The 20745-nt window shown below is 48.5% G+C and overlaps 1 protein-coding gene across 1 annotated transcript in view; it reads left to right on the forward strand.

Moving 5' to 3' along the window:
* Window positions 1-2839: 2839 nt before the first annotated feature.
* The window catches only part of LOC121531224 (ammonium transporter Rh type C 1-like), a 41272-nt gene continuing 23366 nt past the window's right edge, over window positions 2840-20745 (forward strand). Inside the window, 4 exon segments of the mRNA XM_045205102.1 lie at window positions 2840-2875; window positions 4972-5005; window positions 5008-5118; window positions 5217-5383. Coding sequence (XP_045061037.1) covers window positions 2840-2875; window positions 4972-5005; window positions 5008-5118; window positions 5217-5383 — 348 coding nt within the window.

A 20745-nucleotide genomic window follows, 5' to 3' on the forward strand; every position in this document is an offset into this window, starting at 1 on the left:
AGCCAGCCCGCTAATACCACTTTGGTCTAACAGTGTTAAACTATACTGAACAAAAATATAAATACAACATGCACCAATTTCAAATATTTTACTGAGTTACAGTTCATATAAGGAAATCAGTCAATTTAAATAAATGCATTAGGCCCGAATCTAGGGATTTCACATGACTGGGAATAAAGATATGCATCACAGATACCTTAAAAAAAGGTAGGGGCGTGGATCAGAAAACCAGTCAGGATCTCAAATCAAATCCGAATGAAATTTTATTTGTCACATGCGCCGAATACTACAGATGTAGACCTTACTGTGAAATGCTTACTTACAAGCCCTTAACCAACAATGCAGTTCCAATTAGGGAAGGGGTGGTGGGGTTGGAAAGTAATGAAGGGAAATATATTATAAAAAAAGGATATGTATGTATATGTATTTATATGTTTGGCATTTGCCAGAGAACACCAAGATTGGCAAATTCGCCACTGGCGCCCTGTGCTCTTCACAGATGAAAGCAGGTTCACACTGAGCACGTGACAGACGTGACAGAGTCTGGAGACGCCGTGGAGAACGTTCTGCTGCCTGCAACATCCTCCAGCATGACCGGTTTGGCGATGGGTCAGTCATGGTGTGGGGTGGCATTTCTTTGGGTGGCCTCCATGTGCTCGCCAGAGGTAGCCTGACTGCCATTAGGTACCGAGATGAGATCCTCAGACCCCTTGTGAGACCATTTGCTGGTGCGGTTGGCCCTGGGTTCCTCCAAATGCAAGACAATGCTAGACCTCATGTGGCTGGAGTGTGTCAGCAGTTCCTGCAAGAGGAAGGCATTGATGCTATGGACTGGCCCGCCCGTTCCCCAGACCTGAATCCAATTGAGCACATCTGGGACATCATGTCTCGCTCCATCCACCAACGCCACGTTGCACCACAGACTGTCCAGGAGTTGGCGGATGCTTTAGTCCAGGTCTGGGAGGAGATCCCTCAGGAGACCATCCGCCACCTCATCAAGAGCATGCCCAGGCGTTGTAGGGAGGTCATACAGGCACGTGGAGGCCACACACACTACTGAGCCTCATTTTGACTTGTTTTAAGGACATTACATCAAAGTTGGATCAGCCTGTAGTGTGGTTTTCCACTTTAATTTTGAGGGTGACTCCAAATCCAGACCTCCATGGGTTGATAAATTTGATTTCCATTGATAATTTTTGTGTGATTTTGTTGTCAGCACATTCAACTATGTAAAGAAAAAAGTATTTAATAAGATTGTTTCATTCATTCAGATCTAGGATGTGTTATTTTAGTGTTCCCTTTATTTTTTTGAGCAGTGTATATATATATATATATATATATATATAATTGCGAGAAGAAAAAAAAACATATGGGGGATTGGAAGTGATACAGACAATTACATTGATGGAAGTTACAATCTATCTGCAATATTAAAGCTGATCTATCCCCCCCCCCCAAAAAACGTATAAAACCAAACAATGCAGTTCAAGAAATAGAGTTAAGAAAACATTTACGATATAAACGAAAGTCAAAAAAAAAAATACTATGAAAAAGTTATACAAGAAAATTACATAACAATAACGTGGTTATATACAGGGGGTACCGGTACCGAGTCAATGTGCGGGGGTACAGGTTATCGAGGTAATTTGTAAAGTGACTGCATAGATAATAAACAGTGAGTAGCAGCAGAGTAAAAACAAAGGGGGGGGGGGTTCAATGTAAATAGTCCGGGTGGCCATTTCATTAAATGTCCAGCATTCTTATGGCTTGGGGGTAGAAACTGTTAAGGAGCCTTTTGGTCCTAGACTTGACGCTCCGGTACCTCTTGCAGTGCGGTAGCAGAGAGAACAGTCTATGAATTGGGTGACTGGAGTCTTTGACAATTTTTAGGGCCTTCCTCAGACATCGCCTAGTACATAGGTCATGGATGTCAGGAAGCTTGGCCCCAGTGATGTACTGGGCCGCACGCATTACCCTCTGTAGCGCCTTACGGTCAGATGCCGAGCAGTTGCCATACCAGGCAGTGATGCAACCGGTCAGGATGCTCTCGATGGTGCAGCTGTATAACCTTTTGAGGATCTGGGGACCTATGCCAAATCTTTTCAATCTCCTGAGGCGGAAAAGGTGTTTTTGTGCCCTCTTCACAACTGTCTTGGTGTGTTTGGACCATGATAGTTTGTTGGTGATGTGGACACCAAGGAACTTGAAACTCTCGATACGCTCCACTTCAGCCACGTTGATGTAAATGGGGGACTGTTCGGCCCTCCTCCTTTTCCTATAGTCCACGATCAGCTCATTTGTCTTGCTCACATTGAGGGAGAGGTTGTTGTCCTGGCACCACACTGCCAGGTCTCTAACCACCTACCTATAGGCTGACTCATCGTTGTCGGTGATCAGGCCTACCACTGTTGTGTCGTCATCAAACTTAATGATGGTGTTGGAGTCGTCCTTGGCCATGCAGTCATGGGTGAACAGGGAGTACAGGAGGGGACTAAGCATGCACCCCTGAGGGGCCCCAGTGTTGAGGATCAGCGTAGCAGATGTGTTGTTGCCTACCCTTACCACCTGGGGGTGGCCCATCAGGAAGTCCAGGATCCAGTTGCAGAGGGAGGTGTTTAGTCCCAGGGTCCTTACCTTAGTGATGAGCTTTGTGGGCATTATGGTGTTGAACGCTGAGCTGTAGTCAATGAACAGCATTCTCACATAGGTGTTCTTTTTGTCCAGGTGGGAAAGGGCAGTGTGGAGTGCGATTGAGATTGCATGATCTGTGGATCTGTTGGGGCGGTATGCGAATTGGAGTGGGTCTAGAGTTTCCGGCATGATTGTGTAGATGTGAGCCATGACCAGCCTTTCAAAGCACTTCATATCTACCGACGTGAGGGCTACGGGGTGGAAATCATTTAGGCAGGTTACCTTTGCTTTCTTGGGCACAGGGACTATGGTGGTCTGTTTGAAACATGTAGGTATTACAGACTCGGTCAGGGAGAGGTTGAAAATGTCAGTGATGACACTTGCCAGAATTAATGTATCAGGACGAGACCGACATCTTTTCTTAGCCAGTCGAAGCCATGAATCAGCATAATTTTTATGGATACAGTATATACAAAGAAATGTCAATAGAAAAACAGGTAAAACGAAATGAAATGCAGCTACTTTACTGTTATTCTAACTTTGCACGGTTTGACGTGACTGTGTTAGCCATAGTTGGCTAGCTAGCAAGCAAGGGATAAGAGTGTTGACAGCCAGCATGGCAACGGAACATTTAGAATGAAAGACTGGGTTGCGTCCATAGATATAGAACAAAAAGACTTCACGACTGGGTCGCGTTTCTCATGGTCTGAGAGTCTTTAGTTGCCTTTTGGCAAACTCCAAGCGGGCTGTCATGTGCTTTTTACAGAGCAGTGGCTTCCGTCTGGCCACTCTACCATAAAGACCTGATTGGTGGAGTGCTGCAGAGATGGTTGTCCTTCTGGAAGGTTCTCCCATCTTCACAGAGAAACTCTAGATCTCTGTCAGTGACAATCGGGTTCTTGGTCACCTCCCTGAAAACAAGAAATAAAAAACTTGAGTGTGCATAACTATTCACCCCCCCAAAGTCAATACTTTGTAGAGCCACCTTTTGCAGAAATTACAGCTGCAAGTCTCTTGGGGTATATCTCTATAAACCTGGCACATCTAGCCACTGGGATTTTTGCCCATTCTTCAAGGCAAAACTGCTCCAGCTCCTTCAAGTTGGATGGGTTCCGCTGGTGTACAGCAATCTTTAAGTCATACCACAGATTCTCAATTGGATTGAGGTCTGGGCTTTGACTAGGCCATTCCAAGACATTTCAATGTTTCCCCTTAAACACTCGAGTTATGCTTTAGCAGTATGCTTAGGGTCATTGTCCTGCTGGAAGGTGAACCTCCGTCCCAGTCTCAAATCTCTGGAAGACTGAAACAGGTTTCCCTCAAGGATTTCCCTTTATTTAACGCCATCCATCATTCCTTCAATTCTGACCAGTTTCCCAGTCCCTGCCGATGAAAAACATCCCCACAGCATGATGCTGTCACCACCATGCTTCACTCTGGGGATGGTGTTCTCGGGGTGATGAGAGGTGTTGGGTTTGCGCCAATTTTAGTCTCATCTGACCAGAGTATCTTCTTCCATATGTTTGGGAAGTCTCCCACATGCCTTTTGGCGAACACCAAACGTGTTTGCTTATTTCTTTCTTTAAACAATGGCTTTTTTCTGGCCACTTTTCCGTAAATCCCAGCTCCGTGGAGTGTACGGCTTAAAGTGGTCCTATGGACAGATACTCCAATCTCCACTGTGGAGCTTTGCAGCTCCTTCAGGGTTATCTTTGGTCTCTTTGTTTCCTCTCTGATTAATGCCCTCCTTGCCTGGTCCGTGAGTTTTGTTGGGTGGCCCTCTCTTGGCAGGTTTGTTGTGCTGCCATATTCTTTCAATTTTTTAATAATAGATTTAATGGTGCTCCATGGGATGTTCAAAGTTTCTGATATTTGTTTATAACCAAACCCTGATCTGTACTTCTCCACAACTTTGTCCCTGACCTGTTTGGAGAGCTCCTTGGTCTTCATGGTGCCGCTTGCTTGGTGGTGCCCCTTGCTTAGTGGTGTTGCAGACTCTGGGGCCTTTCAGAACAGGTGTATATATACTGAGATCATGTGACAGATCATGTGACACTTAGATTGCACACAGGTGGACTTTATTTAACTAATTATGTGACTTCTGGAGGTAATTGGTTGCACCAGATCTTATTTAGTGGATTCATAGCAAAGGGGGTGAATACATATGCAGGCACCACTTTTCCATTATTTATCTTTTAGAATTTTTTTCATTTCACTTCACCAATTTGGAATATTTTGTGTATGTCCATTACATGAAATCGAAATAAAAATCAATTTAAATAACAGGTTGTAATGGAACAAAATAGGAAAAACGCCAAGGGGGATGAATACTTTTGCAAGGCCAGGGATGCTGGCAGCTCCATGGTGATCCACACAGTGGGGCTTAATATGGTCTGTCCAGCTCATGGATGCTGTACCGGGACAACCTGAACCAGAGCAAGGATCTGATTGGCTCTGTCTCCCAATCCGACATCTTTGCCATGTTCGGTGAGTCTGAGTCTGAGCCACAATGGTTGACACTTTTCACATTTTCCATACTCGTATTGATGAAACTGTACTACCATGGATCCATTCTTGACCCATAGGAACCCTGTTCCTGTGGATGTTCTGGCCTAGTTTTAACCAGGCCATCTCGGACCACAGGGATGGGCAGCATCGAGCGGCCATCAACACCTACCTGTCCCTGGCCACCACTGTCCTCACCACAATAGCCATCTCCAGTCTCTCCCAGAAGACCGGCAAGCTGGACATGGTAATGTAATTGACCCACAGGGTGTGCATTACATACAGTACCAGTCAAAAGTTTGAACACACCTACTCATTCAAGGGTTTTTCTTTATTTTTACTATTTTCTACATTGTAGAATAATAGTGAAGACATCATAACTATGAAATAACACATATGGATTCATGTAGTAACCAAAAAAGTGTTAAACAAAACAAAATGTATTTTAGATTCTTCAAAGTAGCCACCCTTTGCCTTGATGACAGCTTTGCACACTATTGGCATTCTCTCAACCAGCTTCATGAGGAATGCTTTTCCAACAGATTTGCAGGAGTTCCCACATATGCTGAGCACTTGTTGGATGCTTTTCCATCACTCTGCGGTCCATCTCATCCCAAACCATCTCAATTGGGTTGAGGTCAGGTGATTGTGGAGGCCAGGTCATCTGATGCAACACTCCATCACTCTCCTTCTTGGTCAAATAGCCCTTAAACATCCTGGAGGTATGTTTTGTCCTGTTGAAAATCCAATGATAGTCCCACTAAGCTCAAACCAGATGGGATGGCGTATTGCTGCAGAATGCTGTGGTAGCCATGCTGGTTAAGTGTGCCTTGAATTCTAAATAAATCACTGACAGTGTCACCAGCAAAGCACCCCCACACCATCACACCTCCTCTTCCATGCTTCATGGTGGGAACCACACATGCGGAGATCATCTGTTCACCTGCTCTGCGTCTCACAAAGACACGGTGGTTGGAACCAAAAATCTCCAATTTGGACACATCAGACCAAAGGACAGATTTCCACCGGTCTAATGTCCATTGCTCGGGTTTCTTGGCCCAAGCAAGTCTCTTCTTATTATTGCTGTCCTTTAGTAGTGGTTTCTTTGCAGCAATTCAACCATGAAGGCCTGATTTCACGCAGTCTCCTCTGAACAGTTGATGTTGAGATTTGTCTGTTACTTGAACTCTGTGAAGCATTTATTTGGGCTGCAATCTGAGGTGCAGTTAACTCTAGCTTGGTTCCAGATCTGTTTGTGCTGTCTTGCCAATTCCTATGGTCATTGGAGTATGGTCATACCCACTTCCTTATTATCTCTACTCAAGACACTGGTCAACTTCTGTTCCTGTGTTCCAGGTTCACATCCATTACGTCACGCTGGCCGGGGGCGCAGTGAAGACTAGTACGGTAGTGACAAGTAAGTTGCTTATGACTAGGCGACTCCTATTTGATTAGTGGGCATGTAGCTAGCTATGTGTCTCTGTCCCCTCAGCCGTTCATGGAGAAGTATCTGAAGATCCATGACACGTGTGGCATCCACAACCTCCACGCCATGCCTGGGGTCATAGGGGGCATCGTGGGCGCCATCACTGCTGCAGCCGCCAGTGAAGGGGTCTATGGCAAGGAGGGGTGAGTTCACAGGTTACAACCATATGCCCACCCAATGGCCTGTTATTATTTCAATCTGCACCAGTTTTAGGCCTATTTGGCAGCTTTAACGTGATGAACTCATCTAATGTCATTATTATGCACATGCAGTAGTGGCACAGCAGCTGGGCAACAAGAATACTGCGGCAATAAAAAGAAAGTCTGCTCAGTTGTTGCCGCTATTTTCCTTTGACTTACTGATGTAGAGTAACAATCTTGTTTTTAAATAGGTTGATAAACACGTTTGACTTTACGGGGGAATGGAAAGACATGGTGCCGACCCGGTAGGGAGGACACCAGGCAGCAGGGCTCTGTGTGTGTGTGTGCGCGCATGCGTGTTTTCATGAGAACAGGTTACAAGATAGCTGCCAAGTTACTGTGGTATTGTAGTATTGTGTGGCTGTGGTGGTGTATTTGAACAATTGCTACATGAACTCAATCATGTACTCAATGTTGGTGAAATGAGGATGTTGTGTTTGTACCTAGGCTGTATCCTGAGGTTACCTATCTGGGGGGATGCTCCTGATGACATTTGCTTTCAAGATGAGATCTACTGGGATTTGAGATACTGTACTAAACCATTAAAGACTAAATGCATTAATATCATGAAGACTGTGAAGTCATTTTGGAACTATCTTTCTGAAGGTGATTTCTTAGCTTTTTTTAGTTGAGAGAATTTTTATCAAAATAATTGTACACCTTTTGTTTTAATTGATTTGTGTCATTGTTAAAGGGAGGTGTATGTTTTTGTCACCCCTGTCAGCTAAAAAACAGTGTTTCCCTCATACTGTCAAGTCCTACATGGAATGGTCAATACCAGTGTTTAGTTATTAACTTGTATCCAGTCCAAGGAGGGTTGATATTGTTATGTCTAAATGGTCTTTGGTTTGAAGTGGCTGAAGATGTCACGATCGTCAAAAGGATTGGACCAATGCGCAGCGTGGAATGCGAACATACTTTATTATATATTCACCACACGAACAAAAACAACAAAACGATACGTGAAGTCCTTGGTAACAAACACAAACCAACACGGAACAAGATCCCACAATACACTGTGCCAAACAGGCTGCCTAAGTATGGTTCCCAATCAGAGACAACAAGCAACAGCTGATTCTCGTTGCCTCTGATTGAGAACCACCCCGGCCAACATAGATACACATGAACTAGATCCTAACATAGAAACACAAACACATAGAATCTACACACCCTGGCTCAACATAAGAGTCCCAGAGCCAGTGCGTGACAGTACCCCCCCTCAAAGGCGCGGACTGCGACCGCGCCAAACATAAACCGAACAGGGGAGGGCCGGGTGGGCATTCCTCCTCGGAGGCGGATCCGGCTCCGGGCGTGACCACCACCCTCTAATAACCCCCCCGTAGTGCCCCTGGTCTAGTCTGGCCCCGCTGGCTGGAGCTGGACTGGACATCGGTTGAGCGGATTGCTTAGGCTCCGGTGTGGAGCAGCTGACCGGTACCTGACCAGGCACCGGTGAACTGGGCACGGGCTGTGCCGGACTGACGACACGCACCCCAGGCTTGGTGCGGGAAGCAGGAATGGGCCGGACCGGGCTGACGATGCGCACCCCTGGCTTGGTGTGGGGAGCAGGAATGGGCCGGACCGGGCTGACGATGCGCACCACAGGCTTGGTGCGGGGAGCAGGAATGGGCCGGACTGGGCTGACGACGCGCACCCCTGGCTTGGTGCGGGGAGCAGGAACGGGCCAGACCGGGCTGACGACGCGCACCACAGGCTTGGTGCGGGGAGCAGGAATGGGCCGGACCGGGCTGACGACGCACACCCCTGGCTTGGTGCGGGGAGCAGGAACGGGCCGGGCCGGGCTGGCGACGCGCACCATAGGCTTGGTGCGGGGAGCAGGATCAGGCCGGGCCGGCGACGCGCACCATAGGCTTGGTGCGGGGAGCAGGAACAGGCCGGGCCGGGCTGGCGACGCGCACCATTGGCTTGGTGCGGGGAGCAGGAACAGGCCGGGCCGGGCTGGCGACGCGCACCACAGGCTTGGTGCGGGGAGCAGGAACAGGCTGGGCCGGGCTGGCGACGCGCACCATTGGCTTGGTGCGGGGAGCAGGAACAGGCCGGGCCGGGCTGGCGCCGCGCCACCATAGGCTTGGTGCGGGGAGCAGGAACAGGCCGGGCCGGGCTGGCGACGCGCACCATTGGCTTGGTGCGGGAAGCAGGAACAGGCCGGGCCGGGCTGGCGACACGCACCATTGGCTTGGTGCGAGGGGCAGGAACAGGCCGGGTCGGGCTGGCGACGCGCACCATAGGCTTGGTGCGAGGGGCAGGAACAGGCCGGACCGGGCTGGCGACGCGCATCACAGGCTTGGTGCAGGGACAGGAACAGGCCGGACCGCACTGGGAACACACACCACTGGCCTTATACGGGGATCAGGAACGGGCCGGACCAGACTGGCAACACACTTCAGTACCTCTCGCCGTGCCTCTACACTTTCCCTCCCTCTAATCACCAATGGCTCCCGTAACCTTTGCCCATGGTCCTCTGTCCTCAAACATGTCCTCCCAGGACCACCATTGGCCCACCTGGGCCATCGCCAACTTCTCCATCTCCTTAACCGGCGTTAGCTCCGAAACACGCTGCTTGGTCCAGTATTGGTGGGATCTTCTGTCACGATCGTCAAAAGGATTGGACCAATGCGCAGCGTGGAATGCGAACATACTTTATTAGAGTACTTACACAACTAACAAAACAACAAAAGATACGTGAAGTCCTTGGTAACAAACACAAACCAACACGGAACAAGATCCCACAATACACTGTGCCAAACAGGCTGCCTAAGTATGGTTCCCAATCAGAGACAACAAGCAACAGCTGATTCTCGTTGCCTCTGATTGAGAACCACCCCGCCAACATAGATACACATGAACTAGATCCTAACATAGAAACACAAACACATAGAATCTACACACCCTGGCTCAACATATAAGAGTCCCAGAGCCAGGGCGTGACAGTACCCCCCCTCAAAGGCGCGGACTGCGACCGCGCCAAACATAAACCGAACAGGGGAGGGCCGGGTGGGCATTCCTCCTCGGAGGCGGATCCGGCTCGGGCGTGACCACCACCCTCTAATAACCCCCCGTAGTGCCCCTGGTCTAGTCTGGCCCCGCTGGCTGGAGCTGGACTGGACATCGGTTGAGCGGATTGCTTAGGCTCCGGTGTGGAGCAGCTGACCGGTACCTGACCAGGCACCGGTGAACTGGGCACCGGGCTGTGCCGGACTGACGACACGCACCCCAGGCTTGGTGCGGGAAGCAGGAATGGGCCGGACCGGGCTGACGATGCGCACCCCTGGCTTGGTGTGGGGAGCAGGAATGGGCCGGACCGGGCTGACGATGCGCACCACAGGCTTGGTGCGGGGAGCAGGAATGGGCTGGACTGGGCTGACGACGCGCACCCCCTGGCTTGGTGCGGGAGCAGGAACGGGCCAGACCGGGCTGACGACGCGCACCACAGGCTTGGTGCGGGAGCAGGAATGGGCCGGACCGGGCTGACGACGCACACCCCTGGCTTGGTGCGGGGAGCAGGAACGGGCCGGGCCGGTTGGCGACGCGCACCATAGGCTTGGTGCGGGGAGCAGGAACAGGCCGGGCCGGCGACGCGCACCATAGGCTTGGTGCGGGGAGCAGGAACAGGCCGGGCCGGGCTGGCGACGCGCACCATTGGCTTGGTGCGGGGAGCAGGAACAGGCCGGGCCGGGCTGGCGACGCGCACCACAGGCTTGGTGCGGGGAGCAGGAACAGGCTGGGCCGGGCTGGCGACGCGCACCATTGGCTTGGTGCGGGGAGCAGGAACAGGCCGGGCCGGGCTGGCGCCGCGCACCATAGGCTTGGTGCGGGGAGCAGGAACAGGCCGGGCCGGGCTGGCGACGCGCACCATTGGCTTGGTGCGGGAAGCAGGAACAGGCCGGGCCGGGCTGGCGACACGCACCATTGGCTTGGTGCGAGGGGCAGGAACAGGCCGGGTCGGGCTGGCGACGCGCACCATAGGCTTGGTGCGAGGGGCAGGAACAGGCCGGACCGGGCTGGCGACGCGCATCACAGGCTTGGTGCGAGGGACAGGAACAGGCCGGACCGCACTGGGAACACACACCACTGGCCTTATACGGGGATCAGGAACGGGCCGGACCAGACTGGCAACACACTTCAGTACCTCTCGCCGTGCCTCTACACTTTCCCTCCCTCTAATCACCAATGGCTCCCGTAACCTTTGCCCATGGTCCTCTGTCCTCAAACATGTCCTCCCAGGACCACCATTGGCCCACCTGGGCCATCGCCAACTTCTCCATCTCCTTAACCGGCGTTAGCTCCAAACACGCTGCTTGGTCCAGTATTGGTGGGATCTTCTGTCACGATCGTCAAAAGGATTGGACCAATGCGCAGCGTGGAATGCGAACATACTTTATTAGAGTACTTACACAACTAACAAAACAACAAAAGATACGTGAAGTCCTTGGTAACAAACACAAACCAACACGGAACAAGATCCCACAATACACTGTGCCAAACAGGCTGCCTAAGTATGGTTCCCAATCAGAGACAACAAGCAACAGCTGATTCTCGTTGCCTCTGATTGAGAACCACCCCGGCCAACATAGATACACATGAACTAGATCCTAACATAGAAACACAAACACATAGAATCTACACACCCTGGCTCAACATATAAGAGTCCCAGAGCCAGGGCGTGACAGTACCCCCCCTCAAAGGCGCGGACTGCGACCGCGCCAAACATAAACCGAACAGGGGAGGGCCGGGTGGGCATTCCTCCTCGGAGGCGGATCCGGCTCCGGGCGTGACCACCACCCTCTAATAACCCCCCCGTAGTGCCCCTGGTCTAGTCTGGCCCCGCTGGCTGGAGCTGGACTGGACATCGGTTGAGCGGATTGCTTAGGCTCCGGTGTGGAGCAGCTGACCGGTACCTGACCAGGCACCGGTGAACTGGGCACGGGCTGTGCCGGACTGACGACACGCACCCCAGGCTTGGTGCGGGAAGCAGGAATGGGCCGGACCGGGCTGACGATGCGCACCCCTGGCTTGGTGTGGGGAGCAGGAATGGGCCGGACCGGGCTGACGATGCGCACCACAGGCTTGGTGCGGGGAGCAGGAATGGGCTGGACTGGGCTGACGACGCGCACCCCTGGCTTGGTGCGGGGAGCAGGAACGGGCCAGACCGGGCTGACGACGCGCACCACAGGCTTGGTGCGGGGAGCAGGAATGGGCCGGACCGGGCTGACGACGCACACCCCTGGCTTGGTGCGGGAGCAGGAACGGGCCGGGCCGGGCTGGCGACGCGCACCATAGGCTTGGTGCGGGAGCAGGAACAGGCCGGGCGGCGACGCGCACCATAGGCTTGGTGCGGGGAGCAGGAACAGGCCGGGCCGGGCTGGCGACGCGCACCATTGGCTTGGTGCGGGGAGCAGGAACAGGCCGGGCCGGGCTGGCGACGCGCACCACAGGCTTGGTGCGGGGAGCAGGAACAGGCTGGGCCGGGCTGGCGACGCGCACCATTGGCTTGGTGCGGGGAGCAGGAACAGGCCGGGCCGGGCTGGCGCCGCGCACCATAGGCTTGGTGCGGGGAGCAGGAACAGGCCGGGCCGGGCTGGCGACGCGCACCATTGGCTTGGTGCGGGAAGCAGGAACAGGCCGGGCCGGGCTGGCGACACGCACCATTGGCTTGGTGCGAGGGGCAGGAACAGGCCGGGTCGGGCTGGCGACGCGCACCATAGGCTTGGTGCGAGGGGCAGGAACAGGCCGGACCGGGCTGGCGACGCGCATCACAGGCTTGGTGCGAGGGACAGGAACAGGCCGGACCGCACTGGGAACACACACCACTGGCCTTATACGGGGATCAGGAACGGGCCGGACCAGACTGGCAACACACTTCAGTACCTCTCGCCGTGCCTCTACACTTTCCCTCCCTCTAATCACCAATGGCTCCCGTAACCTTTGCCCATGGTCCTCTGTCCTCAAACATGTCCTCCCAGGACCACCATTGGCCCACCTGGGCCATCGCCAACTTCTCCATCTCCTTAACCGGCGTTAGCTCCGAAACACGCTGCTTGGTCCAGTATTGGTGGGATCTTCTGTCACGATCGTCAAAAGGATTGGACCAATGCGCAGCGTGGAATGCGAACATACTTTATTAGAGTACTTACACAACTAACAAAACAACAAAAGATACGTGAAGTCCTTGGTAACAAACACAAACCAACACGGAACAATATCCCACAATACACTGTGCCAAACAGGCTGCCTAAGTATGGTTCCCAATCAGAGACAACAAGCAACAGCTGATTCTCGTTGCCTCTGATTGAGAACCACCCCGGCCAACATAGATACACATGAACTAGATCCTAACATAGAAACACAAACACATAGAATCTACACACCCTGGCTCAACATATAAGAGTCCCAGAGCCAGGGCGTGACAGAAGAAGGATACTATGTTTACCTCTTCTTTTACATGCTGTTGGAAGCTCTAATAAAAATGTTTCGATGATGATGATGATTTCTGCCACCAGTTACCTGAGGATGAAGAGAACAATCCACCTATCGTGGAGTACAACAACCACATGCGGAACAAAGCTGTGTAAGTAGCAGATTTGTGCAACGTTGTGATTTTGGAAATTGGATTGTAAGGTTTTCTTTTGTTACACCTCATGGTAAGAGCTGCTGAGGTGTGTGGTACGCCAATGTGAGTGTGTGTTGTATAGGCTATGTGCTCTCTCTTCAGGTTCATCTGTTCTGTGTTGATAGGGGTGTTCCATTGCTCTTGACAGGTTCTTTCTGAAAGTTACCTCTTTGAAGGTGACCTTGAAGTTATACAGTAGCTGTTGTGCTTGGCCTGAAAATTATACTGTTTTTAGAATGAGGGATTCTTTTTCTATTTAGGAGGTATCTGTCTATTTGATGTAAAACAATATAGAAAAAGAACAGGAAACAACTTTTAATTCCATTTAAGTGAAGCAATTTGAAAATAGAAAGAGTGTACTGGTCAGAATTTATGAATAAACTGGCTGGCTGAGGCCTTGACATGATGAAACCATGTTGGAGAAGCTGTGTAGCCTATATATTTACTTTAATTTGATGATTGCTGATTAAATATGTGTTTAGGGGCTGTATCAGTTTCACACAAAGGTTGTAACCTTAATGTAACCTTTGTCATTTACAGAACAGAATCAAATGTATCTTTGGAACGGAGTCAGAACTGACGCTAGGGCCTGATGTCATCTCCCCCCTACACTTTCAACTGATGGTCCTATCCTACACTGACTCCTGCTAGACAGAAACCAGTCATCTCCTCTTCACCATTCTGTATACTGTCCTGTTCATGGAATTAATAGTACATTTGTACTACTTTAGATGGAATCACAACAAGAACTTCCTAAGAAACACTGATACTTGTTATCTTTAATGAAATCACATTGGAAAATAATAAAATACAAATAAATGGTGGCATGTTTTAAAAATAATGGTGGCATGTTTTATCACCAGTCAGGCATATGTCGAATCACAAGCAGACGCTTAATCATTCATATGAACTGTAAAATAGGCTACTATATGTGACTGTACACAATGTCTTTACACAGCCCACACCTGCAATGATGCTGGTGCTAGAATAATTATTGTAGTAATTAGAATTTGTGGAGATTCCGTCGTTTCTGGCAGGTATACTGTATGCCATGTTTTGTTTGTTTGTTGATGTTTTTTAGGTCCAGTTGCTGGGGCGTTTCATAGGGGGGCCAAGGGGGGACCAAGAACCGTTCATGAGTGGCAATGGGAAATCAGCAAATTGTATCACAAATAGTGTTGAAAATTGGCTTAAACTGTGATGTATTGAATAACTGTTTCAAATTGTAATTTTGTCTGCCCTAATCTATTTAAATAAATTAAACAATAATTAACAAAAAAAACTTTACTTGTCTTTTTCAACTAGCACTGAATTTGCTGATAATTACTTTATAATTATAATATTTTTTTAAACCTAGCCATCTTCCACCTCTGCCCTTCGTTCAACTGACAGCCCGAATCCACTATCCACGATGGGTGTGATGAAACAACAGAAGCCCCATTCATTTTCCACAGAGGAGAGCAAAGTGGACAGATGGATTGTTGGGCGATGCAAGCATGCATGGGCGAGGGAGCGTGAACAGGGTGGGGAAAGTTTAACTTTATGCAAATACTCTGCGATATCGAGGCGTGATTGACCAATCAAAGCTCAGTTTAGCTTCCAGCCACTACTGGATTGGCTGTTGATACCTAGCACTACCTAGCATGTTTGCTAGCACCCAAATGAGGGCGAAGCTAGCGTGGCAAGCTGAATTATCATGGTATTGTGGATCACGGCCATGAGAGGGAAGTTGCACTGTTCACTGCAGCTATTCGATCCACTCTCCGTAGTCCTAAAGCCAGCTAGCCAAGCAAACAGCTTTCAAGCCTGCTCTAAGGCATCCGCATGGTCCTAAGCCAGCCCGCTAATACCACTTTGGTCTAACAGTGTTAAACTATACTGAACAAAAATATAAATATAACATGCACCAATTTCAAATATTTTACTGAGTTACAGTTCATATAAGGAAATCAGTCAATTTAAATAAATGCATTAGGCCCAAATCTATGGATTTCACATGACTGGGAACAAAGATATGCATCATAGATACCTTTAAAAAAAAAGGTAGGGGCGTGGATCAGAAAACCAGTCAGTAATTCAAATCAAATCCAAATGAAATTGTATTTGTCACATGCGCCGAATACTACAGGTGTAGACCTTACCGTGAAATGCTTACTTACAAGCCCTTAACCAACAATGCAGTTCCAATTAGGGAAGGGGTGGTGGGGTTGGAAAGTAATAAAGGGAAATATATTTTAAAAAAGGATATGTATATATATGTATGTATATGTATTTATATGTATGTATGTGTATATGTATGTGTGTATATACATACATATATATATATATATATATATATAATTGCGAGAAAAAAACCCATATGGGGGAATGGAAGTGATGCAGACAATTACATTGATGGAAGTTACAATCTATCTGCAATATTAAAGCTGATCTACCCCCAAAAAAAACAAAAAACAAAAAAAACAATGCAGTTCAAGAAATAGAGTTAAGAAAACATTTACGAAATAAACTAAAGTCAAAAAATTAAATACAATCAAAAAGTAACAGAAGAAAAGTACATAACAAAAACATATACAAGGGGTACCGGTACTAAGTCAATGTGCGGGGGTACAGGTTAGTCGAGGTAATTTGTAAAGTGACTGTATAGATAATAAACAGCGAGTAGCAGCAGTGTAAAAACAAAGGGGGTGGGGGTCAATGTAAATAGTCCGGGTGGCCATTTGATTAATTGTTCAGCAGTCTTATGGCTTGGGGGTAGAAGCTGTTAAGGAGCCTTTTGGTCCTAGCCTTGGCGCTCCGGTACATCTTGCCGTGCGGTAGCAGAGAGAACAGTCTATGACTTGGGAGACTGGAGTCTGACAATTTTTAGAGCCTTCCTCTGACACCTCCTAGTATATAGGTCATGGATGTCAGGAAGCTTGGCCCCAGTGATGTACTGGGCCGCACGCATTACCCTCTGTAGCGCCTTACGGTCAGATACCGAGCAGTTGCCATACCAGGTGGTAATGCAACCGGTCAGGACGCTCTCGATGGTGCAGCTGTATAATCTTTTGCTGATCTAGGGACCCATGCCAAATCTTTTCAGTCTCCTGAGGCGGAAAAGGTGTTGTCGTGCCCTCTTCACAACTGTCTTGGTGTGTTTGGAGCATGATAGTTTGTTGGTGATGTGGACACCAAGGAACTTGAAACTCTCGATCTGCTCCACTTCAGCCCCGTCGACTATATGGGGGCCTGTTCGGCCCTCCTTTTCCTATAGTCCACGATCAGCTCATTTGTCTTGCTCACATTAAGGGAGAGGTTGTTGTCCTGGCACCACACTGCCATGTCTCTGACCACCTCCCTATAGGCATCGTTGTCGGTGATCAGACCTACCACTGTTGTGTCGTCAGCAAACTTAATGATGGTGTTGGAGTCGTGCTTGGCCACGCAGTCATGGGTGAACAGGGAGTACAGGAGGGGACTAAGCACGCACCCCTGAGGGGCCCCAGTGTTGAGGATCAGCGTAGCAGATGTGTTGTTGCCTACCCTTACCACCTGGGGGTGGCCCATCAGGAAGTCCAGGATCCAGTTGCAGAGGGAGGTGTTTAGTCCCAGGGTCCTTAGCTTAGTGATGAGCTTTGTGGGCACTATGGTGTTGAACGCTGAGCTGTAGTCAATGAACAGCATTCTCACATACAGTTGAAGTCGGAAGTTTACATACACCTTAGCCAAATACATTTAAACTCAGTTTTTCACAATTCCTGACATTTAATCCTAGTATAAATTATCTGTCTTAGGTCAGTTAGGATCACCACTTTATTTTAAGAATGTTTAATGTCAGAATAATAGTAAAGAGAATGATTTATTTCAGCTTTTATTTCTTTCATCACATTCCCAGTGGGTCAGAAGTTTACATACACTCAATTAGTATTTGGTAGCATTGCCTTTAAATTGTTTAACTTGGGTCAAACGTTTCGGGTAGCCTACCACAAGCTTCCCACAATAAGTTGGGTGAATTTTGGCCCATTCCTCCTGACAGAGCTGGTGTAACTGAGTCAGGTTTGTAGGCCTCTTTGCTCGCACACGCCTTTTCAGTTCTGCCCACAAATGTTCTATAGGATTGAGGTCAGGGCTTTGTGATGGCCACTCCAATACCTTTACTTTGTTGTCCTTAAGCCATTTTGCCACAACTTTGGAAGTATGCTTGGGGTCATTATCCATTTGGAAGACGCATTTACGACCATGCTTTAACTTCCTGACTGTCTTGAGATGTTGCTTCAATATGCCATCTATTTTGTGAAGTGCACCAGTCCCTCCTGCAGCAAAGCACCCCCACACAGCATGATGCTGCCACCCCAATGCTTCACGGTTGGGATGGTGTTCTTCGGCTTGCAAGCCTCGCCCTTTTTCCTCCAAACATAACGATGGTCATTATTGCCAAACAGTAATATTTTTGTTTCATCAGACCAGAGGACATTTCTCCAAAACTGTGCAGTTGCAAACCGTAGTGGCTTTTTTATGGCGGTTTTGGATCAGTGGCTTCTTCCTTGCTGAGCGCCCTTTCAGGTTATGTCGATATAGGACTCGTTTTACTGTGGATATAGATACTTTTGTACCTGTTTCCTCCAGCATCTTCACAAGGTCATTTGCTGTTGTTCTGGGATTGATTTGCACTTTTCGCACGAAAGTACATTCATCTCTAGGAGACAGAACGCGTCTCCTTCCTGAGCGGTATGACGGCTGCATGGTCCCATGGTGTTTATACTTGCGTACTATTGTTTGTACAGATGAACGTGGTACCTTCAGGCATTTGGAAATTGCTCCCAAGGATGAACCAGACTTGTGGAGGTCTTCAATTATTTTTCTGAGGTCTTGGCTGATTTCTTTAGATTTTCCCATGATGTCAAGCAAAGAGGCACTGAGTTTGAAGGTATGCCTTGAAATACATCCACAGGTACACCTGCAATTGACTAGAATGATGTCAATTAGCCTATCAGAAGCTTCTAAAGCCATGACATCATTTCCTGGAATTTTCCAAGCTGTTTAAAGGCACAGTCAACTTAGTGTATGTAAAGTTCTGACCCACTGGAATTGTGATACAGTCAATAATAAGTGAAATAATCTGTCTGTAAGCAGTTGTTGGAAAAATTACTTGTGTCATGCACAAAGTAGATGTCCTAACCGACTTGCCAAAACTATAGTTTGCTAACAAGAAATTTGTGGAGTGGTTGAAAAATGAGTTTTAATGATTCCAACCTAAGTGTTCCTTTTGTCCAGGTGGGAAAGGGCAGTGTGGAGTGCGATTGACATTGTATCATCTGTGGATCTGTTGGGGCAGTATGCGAATTGGAGTGGGTCTAGAGTTTCCGGCATGATTGTGTTGATGTGAGCCATGACCAGCCTTTCAAAGCACTTCATGGCTACCGACGTGAGGGCTACGAGGCGGTAATCATTTAGGCAGGTTACCTTCGCTTTCTTGGGCACAGGGTGGTCTGTGGTGGTCTGTTTGAAACATGTAGGTATTACAGACTCGGTCAGGGAGAGGTTGAAAATGTCAGTGATGACACTTGCTAGAATTAATGTATCAGGACGAGACCGACATATTTTCTTAGACAGTCGAAACCATGAATCAGCATAATTTTTATGGATACAGTATATACAAAGAAATGTCAATAGAAAAACAGGTAAAACGAAATGAAATGCAGCTACTTTACTGTTATTCTAGCTCTGCACGGTTTGACGTGACTGTGTTAGCCATAGTTGGCTAGCTAGCAAGCAAGGGATAAGAGTGTTGACAGCCAGCATGGCAACGGAACTGTTAGAATGAACGACTGGGTCGCGTCTCTGGCAACCTAACCGATAGAATGAACATCCACCCGGCTTGGCTAGCAACCATAGTTGTGTCCGGACTAGGCCTATATTTGCGTTGAGATATGAAATAGTACCCTATGAATACATTCAGCAAAATATTTGTATTTATTTAATTGGTAACCCATTGTAGAAAAGCAATTGTACACTCGAGGTTGTGCAAAACAACTTATTTAGCACGGCTGTGCTGATCTACTGAGCTCGTCTCCACCTCGTACCTATGACCAAGGCACAGCTGTGCTAATAAAAAAAATGTTTAGCACGCCCCCTTGTATACAATTGCTTTAGTATGAATGAGTCAGTCATGCAGAACATACAGTGCCTTCGGAAAGTATTCAGACCCCTTGACTTTACAGCCTTATTCTAAAATTGATCAAATTGTTTTTTTCACTCATCAATCTACACAACATACCCCATAATGACAAAGCAAAAACAGGTTTTTAGACATTTCTGCTCATTTATTAAAAATAAAAAAACAGTAATATCACATTTACATAAGTATTCAGACCCTTTACTCAGTACATTGTTGAAGCACCTTTGGCAGCAATTACAGCCTTGAGTCTTCTTGGGTATGATGCTACAAGCTTGGCACACCTGTATTTGGGGAGTTTCTCCCATTCTTCTCTGCAGATCCTCTCAAGCTCTGTCAGGTTGGATGGGAAGCGTTGCTGCACAGCTATTTTCAGGTCTCTCCAGAGATGTTCAAGTCCGGGCTCTGCTGGGCCACTCAAGGACATTCAGAGACTTGTCCCGAAGCCACTCCTGCATTGTCTTGGCTGTGTGCTTAGGGTCGTTGTCCTGTTGGAAGGTGAACCTTCACCCCAGTCTGAGGTCCTGAGCGCTCTGGAGCAGGTTTTCATCAAGGATCTCTCTGTACTTTGCTCAGTTCAACTTTCCCTCAATCCTGACTAGTCTCCCAGTCCCTGCAGCTGAAAAACACCCTCACAGCATGATGCTACCACCACCATACTTCACCGTAGGGATGGTGCCAGGTTTCCTTCAGACGTGACGCTTGGCATTCAGGCCAAAGAGTTGAATCTTGGTTTCATCAGACCAGAGAGAGGTCTGAGAGCCTTTAGTTGCCTTTTGGCAAACTCCAAGTGGGCTGTCATGTGATTTTTACTGAGCAGTGGCTTCCGTCTGTCCACTCTACCATAAAGACCTGATTGGTGGAGTGCTGCAGAGATGGTTGTCCTTCTGGAAGGTTCTCCCATCTTCACAGAGGACCTGTCAGTGACCATCGGGTTCATGGTCACCTCCCTGACCAAGGCCCTTCTCTCCCGATTGCTTAGTTTGGCCGGGCGGCCAGCGCTAGGAAGAGTCTTGGTGGTTCCAAACTTCTCCCATTTAAGAATGATGGAGGCCACTGTGTTCTTGGGGACCTTCAATGCTGCAGACATGTTTTGGTACCCTTCCCTAGATCTGTGCCTTGACACAATCCTGTC

The sequence above is a fragment of the Coregonus clupeaformis genome, chromosome 19 (assembly GCF_020615455.1).
Source record: "Coregonus clupeaformis isolate EN_2021a chromosome 19, ASM2061545v1, whole genome shotgun sequence".
Classification (NCBI taxonomy): Eukaryota; Metazoa; Chordata; class Actinopteri; order Salmoniformes; family Salmonidae; genus Coregonus; species Coregonus clupeaformis.